Source organism: Hippocampus comes, unplaced genomic scaffold, assembly GCF_001891065.2.
Source record: "Hippocampus comes isolate QL1 unplaced genomic scaffold, H_comes_QL1_v1.1 scaffold62, whole genome shotgun sequence".
Classification (NCBI taxonomy): domain Eukaryota; kingdom Metazoa; phylum Chordata; class Actinopteri; order Syngnathiformes; family Syngnathidae; genus Hippocampus; species Hippocampus comes.
The window spans coordinates 2,035,678-2,047,224 of NW_017806062.1; the positions used below are offsets into that span (position 1 = coordinate 2,035,678).

General features: G+C 42.1%; 1 protein-coding gene and 1 long non-coding RNA gene across 3 annotated transcripts; one reads left to right on the plus strand and one right to left on the minus strand.

The window, feature by feature from the left end:
- Window positions 1–1,866: 1,866 nt before the first annotated feature.
- On the plus strand, window positions 1,867–9,505 carry LOC109529836 (forkhead box protein P2-like). 2 transcript variants are annotated; one of them, XM_019893321.1, is made up of 16 exons: window positions 1,867–1,966; window positions 2,668–2,802; window positions 3,197–3,301; window positions 4,098–4,181; window positions 4,263–4,347; window positions 4,785–4,932; window positions 5,049–5,153; window positions 5,745–5,832; window positions 5,991–6,113; window positions 6,748–6,892; window positions 7,575–7,645; window positions 7,757–7,858; window positions 8,060–8,181; window positions 8,601–8,658; window positions 8,727–8,772; window positions 8,906–9,505. In XM_019893321.1, exons 2-16 carry the CDS (start codon window positions 2,686–2,688, stop codon window positions 8,914–8,916), a joined length of 1,410 nt encoding a protein of 469 aa, XP_019748880.1. In that variant the 5' UTR covers window positions 1,867–1,966; window positions 2,668–2,685; the 3' UTR covers window positions 8,917–9,505. The 2 variants fall into 2 exon arrangements, with proteins under 2 accessions (XP_019748880.1, XP_019748879.1); XM_019893320.1 differs by lacking the exons at window positions 1,867–1,966; window positions 8,906–9,505 and having other exon boundaries at window positions 2,557–2,802; window positions 8,727–8,866.
- Window positions 3,241–6,754, minus strand: LOC109529852 (uncharacterized). The gene is made up of 4 exons (XR_002170896.1): window positions 6,679–6,754; window positions 6,033–6,140; window positions 5,028–5,135; window positions 3,241–3,315 (listed from the first exon to the last, which is right to left on the minus strand). It is a non-coding gene; the product is annotated as an uncharacterized LOC109529852 (long non-coding RNA).
- Window positions 9,506–11,547: the final 2,042 nt, after the last annotated feature.

The following is an 11,547-nucleotide window of genomic DNA, read 5'->3' on the forward strand; positions in this document are numbered from 1 at the left end:
TTTTTTTTTTTTTTTTTTACTACCTGTGTTGCGTCCTCCCCTCGCAGCAGACAAGCAGCACGTCCGTATTGCACCAGCGCCACAATGATTAGCTCTGTACCTCAATGAGCTAATGAAGAATTTTCTTTCACCTATGAAGATTGAAAGGGCCTTATGACCTCATAGAGGAAAAAAAAAAAAAAGAGGAGAATGTGGCTCCACGGTTGGCTCAAAGAGTACACACGACATGTGACATAATCTCGCTTTACTTATTGTAATGGATGAAAGACGAGAAAAGCTGAAATGGAACTGAATTAGTGGTGCCTTGAGACAAGAGCTTCATTTGTGACCACGCTCAAACCTTAAAACACTTGTATCTCAAATCATCTTTCCTCATTGAAATGAATGGAAATGCCACTAATCCGTTCCAACCTTCACCATAAAAAAAAGGAATATGTTTTTAATCATGAGAATAGAACACAATAGTTATAAAAACACAATAAAAATTTAAAATAGTAAGTTAAGAATGAAACAGCTTGATTTATTTATGACAGCTCCTTCCGGTACGCATGATGTCGTCACTGGCACCAGTATAATAACGCCATGCAGACACAAAAGAATGTCACAACTACTGTAAGTGACTCAGTAAAACGCTGTAATACTTGTCTTTTTTTTGCAGAGGATAAAGAAGATATGCCTTTGACTCTCCAAGTGTTGATGCATGGGTTGCGTTTTAATATCTGTCACTTAGAGGGTTTTATCACACTGCGACTTGCGCAACGCAATTCCTTAGCCCGCGTATGGCATTTTACATTGTGTGCTAGGATTAAGCTAGCAGAAGGCAGAGTTGGGTCGTTTCAAATCCATATGTAACTCTCTTTGTTGTTTGTTTGACAGATCAATTGGTCTGGGTGTGGCATTAAAGAGTAAGGAGCTTTTTCTTTGAATCTGCTGCTTTTTGTGAACATGAGTTGAGTTCACTGCCACACACAGTGTCCGCATTCTCACATTTTTGCTCGCAGGTCAACGCGAAAAAATCGTCCCGATGGCTCGTATCTAAAAAAAACTCAGGTCAAAACAGTCGGCCTATATGCCTTTGTCTTAGCTGCTCAGTACAATCTGGCAAAGTTGGCAATAAGTCCAAAAAGAACAATAGAAGCCAGAGGAGTTTTGCGCAAGTGGCCGCAGTCCCTCTTTGACCTCGGGAGGGGGGCGGGGGGTGTCACATGACACCAAATTTATGGCCCCAGGGTTCTCAGATTGCCGTCATGGCGTTGGTGCGTCTCCCATCTTGTCAATGCTTTAATAACTGATTGACATAATGATGCCTCACAATAGGAGTACACAAATTGGGGGGGGGGGTATAGAAAGCCGTGGGACAGTGGAGCAGCTCGACAGCCTCAGCAGGGTCCTTGAGGGTGCAAGCTCCTTCTTGTCCTTACTAAAGTGGAACACTTTGAACATTACAAGGGCCCCCCCCCCCAAAAAAAAACAACAGTGTCAATTTCTGTACACCTGAACCTCCTCCGATTACAATTGACTTCACGTTTGCTGTTCAAACAACTAAATCGGCCTTTGATAAAGAATGTGACGGATGCTCTAAATGAGGACACGCACTCCCACAGACTATACTCGTCCTGTCCCAAAGACAAATATAAACGACGCGTGCTTGTTTGTTTGTTGTGTATTTATACTCAATTGTGTCTCCTGCGACTCTTTCTCTCTCTCTCTCTCTCTCTCTCTCTCTCGCTCTCTCTCTGATAAGATTTATTTGATTGAGATGTAACAGTCAAGTCCTAAATAGATCTAAAGCGCCTGCTCATTTGCTGATATTTCCCCCCCCCCCCCCCCCCCCCCCCATGATTTCCCCCCCCCCCAAAAGCGCCTCCCACTCAGGTAGCTTCTTCATCACACGCTCATCGTCATCCTCACTCGGCAGCTCCGTCAACACCGAGCGCGGGCTTCGCTTCACCACAACTCCGGAACAGTAAGTGCGTTTTGTATGCACGAGATTGCGGTAATATTTAGAATAATAATTTAAATAAAATATAATAATTTTCAGTCTGCTTTACTTTGTATCTGAGCGTGTTGGAAAAAGAAAAACAAAATTAGCATGCAAATTTGTATTTTTTTAATTACCATTGTTATAACACGTTAAAAATGGCTTGTGCAATGATAATTAGGCTGATGATATGAAGTTATGATGATCTCTGTAAAAGCAGAATTTTGAATCGCGCTTGAAAAAACAAAAAAACAACTCTAAAACAAACAAACAAAAAATTGTTGGCTCCTGTATGTTACAGCAATTGTATTTCATGAAAATCTGTCCATAAAAAATATGCATTTTTCTTCAAAAATTTAGCAAAGAAAAAAAAACGTAATTTGTGTGTGAACTGCAAATGGCAGGAAAATCAAATTGAGGGGTTATGATTAGTAGTTAAAAAAGATTTACCGCCTGCTTGTTAAAAAAGCACTAGCGTGCAATGCATAGTGACATGTAATTGCTCAATTAGTCAATCAAGAGTGTTTCTGTATATTTTATGCGTTGCGATCATCTGTTAGCAGTTGTAAAATCTAATTCTGTGCAACCGTTTTACAAATTTAGAAAATGGACTATTTCTCTTGCTTGCTTAGAAGCAGGACTTGTGTCCACTTTTTTGCTTTAGTTTTTTTTTTCTTCCTCCCCAGCAGCAGACTCGCAGCGTGATGCCCGAGTGTTCGAGTGTTGCTCGCCCAAACCAAGAAGATGGTCGCCGAGATCCTGGGGGAGATGTGGCGGAAGCAGGAGGAGGAGGCGCTCTGGACAATCTTGGTCTTAAACAGGTAGCACTTCCTTCCTCTCGTCCTCCATCAATCATTTGATCAGACGAAGGGAGCAGTGCACGAAGGGAGCAGTGCACTGCATATTTTCGCGCGAGTCTTCAATCCACGTGAAAGTCAAATTTTGCCGAGTGGTCATTTCTTGACATGTTAACGAGTTCCGTTGTCATTCGGCGTGCGCTCACCTTCATGAACAGGCGTCCGACTTCCATTAGGGCTCACAACAAGCATGTAATTGTGTCGCTTCATGAACTTCTCGACCCGGCGCCCACCTCATTTAGCCTCCGTGACGCCATTCACAGCCGCGCTGTCTTAGTGTGATTGGACGCGTGCGTGCGTGCGTATGCGTGTCATTGGCTGACCTCTTGTCATTCGGCCCACGGTTTTCCTTGTCGAGGTCTTCCTGGCCATGATGACTCCTCGTCAGGTGACGCGGCCTCTGTCCAGCGGACAGCTGCACGCTCTGATGCAGCACAAGCAGAAGGCCTTCATCCTCCACCAGGTATCCCGATGGTCCTAATTCATTACAAAAAACATTTAGCTTCTTTCTCAGCGTTCATGAAAAGGATGTTTACATTTCAAGTACGGACTAAAAATATGAAGCAAGCGGTTACATTTTTGTTGGCTAGCGGGGCGGAAAATTTTTTGGGTAACAAGTTCGTTTTTGTTCATATATAAACCATTTTCCTTTTTCTAATCGGCTTATCCTCACAAGGGCCATGGGGGGTGTTGGAGCCTTTCCAAGCCGTCATTGGGCAGCAGGCGGGGGGACACCCTGAACTGCTTGCTAGCTAATCCACCGTGCCGCTCGTTTTCTTTTCATGACTTAATTTGATTGTGTGAGATGATGAATTTTGTGTAAGCGCTTCATACTCGGCGGCTTCACCCTTCGCGTTTACCTGTAAAACTCTTTATTGACTTTTTTTTTTTTTTGATTGAAGCTGCTCAAATCAAATCAAGCAGTCAATTAATCGCTCCAGTCGAGGGAACAGTGTCAAGGAAGCAATTAAACATTTACACGTTACAAGTTACGTGAAGTGACTGTAAATCCAGGACAGTACAGTTGTGAAGTACAGTTCAGTTGTATTTCACTTTTAAGTACAATACAGAACCTAGAACTTAAAACTGCGCATCATGTGACAGCGGCTCACAAAAAAATATTATTACTAAAACCCCAAAATTGTCTCCGATGAATAACTAAGTCTTGTTCGAGGTGTAAAAAGTTTACGAGCCGACATACGTGACAGTCAAGCATCGCTTTTGATGTCATCTCATGCTGTCTGATTTTCCTGTTCCAGCATCATCTCAAAGAGTTTTACAAGAAACAGCAGCAGATGAACGTGTGCTTGCTTCAGCAGCAGCCGCTCAAAAAAAGCAAAGAGGTAAAGACTGAGATGCATTTGATGGCGTAACTTTGTTTTTTTGTTTTGACAAGTCGGTGCCGTGTTTTGTCTGTGTGCCAGCTCCTTCCACAGCAGCTGGCGCTCCAGCATCTACTGCACATCCAGCAGCAGCTTCATCAACAGCAATCAGCCCGCCCCCCCGCAGGTAGAGCTGCTGTGAACCGCCGCCATATCATGTTTCTTCTTTTTGCACCCACACTGTAGTGCATAGTTTGATTCCGGAATTTTTTTTCAATTGACTTTTGCAATGTACGGGCAAGTCAGAATTGATTTCAATGTATCGCAATAGCACCAAATGTCGTCTCAAAGCACAACGTAGGATGCAGTCTCCCTTTTTTTGACAGTGAGAAAGCAAGAACGGGCGCTAAGGAATATTTTCTAAACTGTTTGGTATGTGTGTGTGTGTGTGTGTGTGTGTGTGTGTTTGTGTGTGTGTGTGTAAGGGCCGAGGCATTAAAAAAAATTGTAGTAGTTGGGTCTGGAATGCATCAACGGACGTTGACAGCCGAAGGAAATCCCGTTCCAGTATTCTGTATTTCATTCATTACGAAACGCTAAATTATGCTAATGTTTGTCGATTAGCCGCGATCAGCTCGGTGGAGTTGAAGGATGTTTCGAAGGAGATGACAAAAGGAGGAGCAGCAGCAGCAGCAGAAGAAGAATCAGAAAATGCCGTCAAGCGCGATCACAAAGACGCTGAGAAGAAGACAACAAGCCGTGAGAGTCAAACGTGCGAGCTGCTGTCACAATTCTCCTCGGGCTAACGTGAAGACCATAAAACATGACTTACATTTTTTTTTTTTTTTTTTTTAATGTTTGCATCACATGATGTGGTTCTTCATCTAGCTTGAGTCAAGCTGACTTCAGAGATCCAAATGTCCTGTACGATCACGGCGTGTGCAACTGGCCCGGGTGCGAGTCCAGCTGCCAAAACTACAGCCAGTTTATCACGTAAGTGGAATCATTCATGTTCATCCTTCCAGCTAGCTGAGCTCCAACTGCCGACTTCTTCAATTTACATATTTGGAAAATGGAAAAAAAAAAAAAATAGTGCGATCCACAAAAGACAACGTGAAATTAAGAAAATGTCTAAAATCAAATGTTTTGGTTTTTTTTTTTTTTAATCTAGAGTCTGGATATGATTTGAGAGGTGTCTCTAAGTTTGCTGTACAAAAAAAAAATGTTCAGACTTACTGAAATGATGCAAATATAAATTTCAGAAATAGTGATTCAACAAATATAAATTTCAGAAATTGTGATTCACTTTTCATGTTGAGTACTGATTTGCAAAACTATTTTTGAAGGCTGTAAAGAAGTGTCGGTTAATTTTTTTTTGTTTAATTATATTTGGAAGCTGGTAGCTTTTTTTTTCGTGGTAATAAAACCTCAAACATTTGTTGTCTTTTCAACGAAAGACGAGCAGTGTCATATGGATTTCCTTTAGTGGCCCCAGGTGGATTTAAAAAAATAATAATTTTGGTTGTTTAAATGATGATCAATTTGTGGCTGCAGACCCTCTTTTCTCATCTGTGTGTGTTGCAGGCACATGCGCGGCGAGCACACACTGGATGACAAAAGTGCAGCACAGTGTCGAGTCCAAATGCAAGTGGTTCAACAGCTGGAGTTTCAGGTGGGCCTGGCCACGATATTAAGTACACCGCCATAGTCTAGTCATAAGATCCTGCTCTCAAATGTGCCACGGCTGAACGCTTTTCTTGTAGGGCGGCGCCGACGAGCTTGCAACCAAAAGCCTCCATGTCAATTATCTCGCCGTTTTTGTTCCTTCAGCTGCGCAAGGAACGAGAGCGCTTGCGAGCGATGACGGCTCACCTTCAGCTGACGCCCGCTGCGGAATCCCATTTCGCACCTTTGACGCCTCGTGGCGTGTCTGCCGACTCGCTTTGTCCGCAGGTACAGGTAGCTTGCGTGGGCTGACGTCTGTGTGGACAAAAGTTGTACAACATCACATTTTGTCTGTCACAACATTTTTATACTGTTGTGACAGTGATGCTTTGCCGCCGTCGTTCACCAGTGAGGACAAGTAACACTCCATGATAGAACTGTGTTTTATGTTCATATGAATATATGTCTATAAGTATTGTTGTCTGTCTACAAGTGTTGATGCACCGTTTGTGTTCAAATATCCATTGCTTAAAGGGTTGTGATAACACGAATAATGTTATTTATTAGCCCGTCAATGGTGTTTTGCATTGTGGCTTAAGCTAGCGGAGGGCAAAGGCCGGTGGTGGTTTTAAATCCGCAACATGTAACTCTCTTTGTTTTCTGTTTACTTTGACAGTAAACATCAATTGCGACTCACTACAAATCAGTCATGTCTTTCTCGGTTCTTCTGTCGTGTTCACTTAGCGTTGAGACCATATCAGCTGTTCATCTCCTATATAACAAACCACCCCAAACGGTTTCGCCCTGCGACTAATGGGCCTTCTGTTGTGCGCGACATTTGTGTGACAATTACCTCTGAAACAGGCCAATCCATTCGCTCCGTCACGGCGTCCTCATCACACGTCCTTTTGTTCACTTGCAGGCAAGCTCAGTCGCTTGCGAGCCGCCCTCGCCGAATCCTCCCCGATCGCTGGCTCCCGTCGACAGCCCACCGCGGGGGAGACTCTCTCCTACATCGTGCGCTGGAGCCGTGAGACGTCGCCATCATCGGTTGGCCTACTCTACAGGTCATACATTCTCTGCCGGAATTTCCGATATCCAAATTTGGTCCATTTTATGGTGATGCAATGCTAATGGGTCAACAAATTGCATTTTTCCACTTATGAAAAGTGTATGCTTTTGGGAATGCGTGTGTATGGAATTACATTCAGGTTATCCCAAGATATTGTACTAAATCGAAAAAAAAAAAGCACAAAAACAGACAAACATACCCCACAAATCATTCATGTAAAAATGGACAAAAAACATACAAAGATGGGAAGAAAATGCCCCAAGCAAATGAACAACAACAAAAATCCTCAAAAAAAGGACAAACATCCCTCGCAATATGGACAATGTAAAAATAGATTTTAAAAAATCCGAACGAGATAGCAATATATTTCGAGAAATACTGAACCAAATAAATATATACATAAATTGGCATATATCCCTACAAAAAAAAATCCACGAAAATAGACAAACACCCTCAACACAACCAGAAAAATATTAGGTAAAAAATTCCTACAAAGATGGTAATATATTCCCCCCCGAATAAAAAAGTCCCATTAAATTGAAATTTCCACAAAAATGGACAGACACCCCCCACAAAAACAGACAAAAATGCTTGTAAAAATGTTTCATCCTCAACAAGACCTACAAATTTTTTCTATTACTCCTAACTGTTTTCATCTGGTTCCTCTCTCCTCCCAGAAAAAGAACATGACCTCTACAAGAACGCTGACATCAGACCACCTTTCACATACGCAACCTTAATAAGACAGGTGCAATCTACCAGGACACCTGTCATTGTTTTCTTTCTCGTCTTCAGTTCTCATACAGTAAATCTCACGAGAACCAGTGAGTTCCCCTTCGGTGACATTTTCCTTTGACAGGCCATCGTAGAATCAGCAGACATGCAGCTAACGCTCAATGAGATCTATACTTGGTTCACGAGGACCTTCGCCTTTTTCCGCCGCAATGCCGCCACGTGGAAGGTAAAAACCTCACGTAAGGTTTACTTTTTTTTAATATCACCAAAAACGGACATTTGAACAGGGGTGTGTAGACTTTGATATCCTCTGTCTTTGTATACAAGCAATTAAGAAGTAAACTTTCCATAATAATGTATATCGCCTTTCACCGAGCTGATTTTGTGGTTCCATTTTCTCTCAAAATATTTGTCATGTTGGTGTCAGAACGCCGTGCGCCACAACCTGAGCCTGCACAGATGCTTCGTGCGCGTGGAGAACCCGAAAGGCGCCGTGTGGACGGTGGATGAGGCGGAATACCAGCGGCGGCGGTCGCAGAAGATGACGGGGTAGTTAGACGGACACGCGGCGCAATCACGAGTCGCTTTAACGCACTTTTTTTTTTGCTTCACTGCCACAAAGCCTTTTAAAAGGATCAATATTCTGATTTCTTGGACGTGGTATTTTAAATGTTTTATAAAGCGCTTTGTTTCAGCTGCAGCGGTTGTGACAGCGCTATAGAAATAAAACTGTATTGTATTGTATACCCTTTAGCGTAGCTCCATCTAGTGGATACTTAATGTAACCGCAGCCACTACTGTAGCTTCTATTCTATGCGCCTTATCATGTGGTGCACTCCATATATGAAAACAGTTTTAAAATAGGCCATTCTTTGAAGGTGTGCCTTATAACCCTGCCGCGCCTTATAGTGCAAAAAATACTATACGGTAGTTATTTTCTCCCGATGCATTCCATGGTTCTCTCGTAGGAGTCCACTACTGATGAGGAGCGCCCACTTTGGATCGGTTTCGAACGCCCGTTCACAGGTAAGACGTGTTCACTTTCAACAGGAAGTGGTTGAGAAAACATATTTAGCTCTATTTTTGTCTCTTAGACGTCATTTACAGACGCAGCGTCGCCGGGATTCATGCACGGAAATGGTAAGCGCTTGGACTCGCCGGCACAACGGTGACCCATTTGCCGAATTTGAAAAACTGAAAGCTGCGTGTAAAGTTGCGGATTAAAAAAAAACAAACAAAAAAACGTTTTTAATTGTTTTTTTTTTCCTGACAGCCTTCACTTGAACATGTTACACGCTCACCGCCGAGAACCCGTGACAGAGAACAATGGCCTACCGAAGCTCGACAGGACTCAAATCAACGATGACGACTTGTGACTCCTCCGATGAGCCAATCTTTTACGATTAAACACTGGATGTGAAATATACTCTACATTATGTAATGGTGTCAATTGTGGTCATCCCTCTACTTTTTTGATACTGTTTATCCTCACAAGGGTCGCGGGTGCCCTGGAGCCTATCCCAGCTGACTTTGGCCAGATGCGGGGTACACCCTGGACTGGTCCCCAGTCCCTCACAGGACACATTAAGACAAGCATTCCCGCCTATGGACAATGTAGAGGCTCCGATGTTCCGAGCATGCATGTGTTTGGGAATGTGTGAGAAAGTTGGAGCATCTGAAGAAAACCACCAAAAGCACCGAGAGAACAAGCCAACCCCACACGACTAGCCCAGAGCTGAAATTCAAACCGAGGGGCTAGCGACTGTGAGGCAGACCACTGAACCACTAAGTCACCCAGTTGCCCTAAATTGTGGAACCATCTAATAATGATTGTGCAATATGTGTCTCCTTAATAAACGTCAACATCAATTCATTATTGACTGAGGACTTTTTTTTAATTCACATACAGTGTGTCAATGTCATCTGTTTTAGTGGAGGTGTCGACTTAAGAATCATGATCAGTATTGAGACCAAGCTCAAGAATATTCTCGTTCCTCCAGGTTATTTCATTCTCAGGACAATGAATCAATCGCAACTGGACTGTTCTGGTTATCATGAAGGATGATTTCGTCTCTCGTCTGAGAACGTTTCTTCAGTTCACGCAACAAGCCTCGGTGTGGAGAAAAAAAACAAAGCTCCAACATGGAGCTATGGCGACCAATATACAGTCATGTTGGGGTTGCTATGTTAGGTTAAACGCACAATGTTTGGATCATGTTTGGACAAAATGAAATGATCCAAAAACAAGACCCAAAGAGTGATTTGGTGTTCGTGATGAATGAATGCGTGCAAATGAATGCCGAGTGACGAGCAGCATGATGCTAAATGAGCAAAAGAGCACATTTGTCATTGGTCAGGCATCGAAAAACGAGTGAGCATCATTGCAGATTTTGTGATGTGATTTTTAGTCGAGGACTCTTCCCCCCTCATCACAGACATCTTTGAAAGAGTAATAATTGTGCCCCAAGGTTGTGGCTCTCAATTTCTACATAACCCTGCTACGAAAACATTTTTAGCCATTAAGAGCAAAAAAAAAAAATTTTAAAAAGTAAGCTCCATCGCTCAGCAGAAATGTCATCATCAAGCTAATTGCACCGACCGTGGGTAGACGTAAGTGAGACCTCTTTTTTATTTTTCACATTTGCTCCATTTTTAGTCATGGTGGACTGAGTCACTCAAATTCACTCAACCCTGTTCATATTAAGGTTTTTCTTTTTATGATATAGTTTGTTTTGGACTATTGAGCATAGCTTTAAATTAAAAAAAAAAAAGAGGTAGCAAGTATAAGCGATAGTATAGTGCATTCAAAAAAATGTTACCTTTTTTTATTTTCAAGGATTTATTCAGTGGTTTTTAAATATGTTTTTCATATGCCTGATTAGGCAACCCATAACAACCCTGCACCAAACAGAAAATTGTATGACAAATAAAATAGCTCAGAAAAAAAGTGTACCATGGATGGGCAAATGCAATTATGACCGTTTATTACCTGTCATACTTGAAAACTAACCCTCAAAAAATTCCAATGTTAAAAAAACAAAACAAAAAAAACAATTTTAAATTGCCCTCCGGTTTTGGAACGACCTAAATGTTTCCTTTTCAACCCATTTTGATCAACATTTTTGGAATATTGCCTCTTAAAAGTTTGCCCGGCTCCGGCGCATCATCGCGGCTTACTAAAAACACTCAAGAAAGCGTCAAATTGAGCGCTTGAGGCGTCGGCGGCGCGCTGTCGTCTCATCGCGGCTGAAAAGTGCAGCTTTCACCAGGCAAGCGAGAACAAAGGCGCCATGTTGTGACTAATGTCAGTAATTGTCTGGGCTGATCACAAGTTAGCTTGCGCGTTGCTCCCGCCTCCATCGGCCGCCTTTGAGGTGATTGGCTGTCACTGCTATGACACCCTCCCGCCACTTGTGTGTTTACCGAGAAGACAACCTGAATGCTTTTCACGTGTGTGTGTGTGTGTGTGTGTGTGTGTGGCTTTCATCTGACGCGCGCACACACACACTGTCAAGTACTTTGGAAAGCATCATTATCAAGCATCCGCTTCTCATGGAGATGTAAGAATAATAATAATAATGAGGAAAATGAAGATGATGATGATGAAGCTGTCACATGTCCAATCACAAGGCATCAGCCAATCATCCAGATCAATACTTACTACTCTATAAGATACTTGCTATTATATATATGTGTGGCTCTATTTATTTATTTTGGCTCTAAAGAGTAAGAATTTATTTAATATTGTTGTTGTTTTTTTTTTTTTAAAGTCAATGCTTTGGGGAGTTTTTTTAATTGAAAAAAAATCCAAAGAAAATAATTTTCATTTTCATTCAAAACGAAACAAATTTTTTTTTTTAAGATGTCCAAAAATAAATAACTATCTATCTATATATATATATATATATATATATA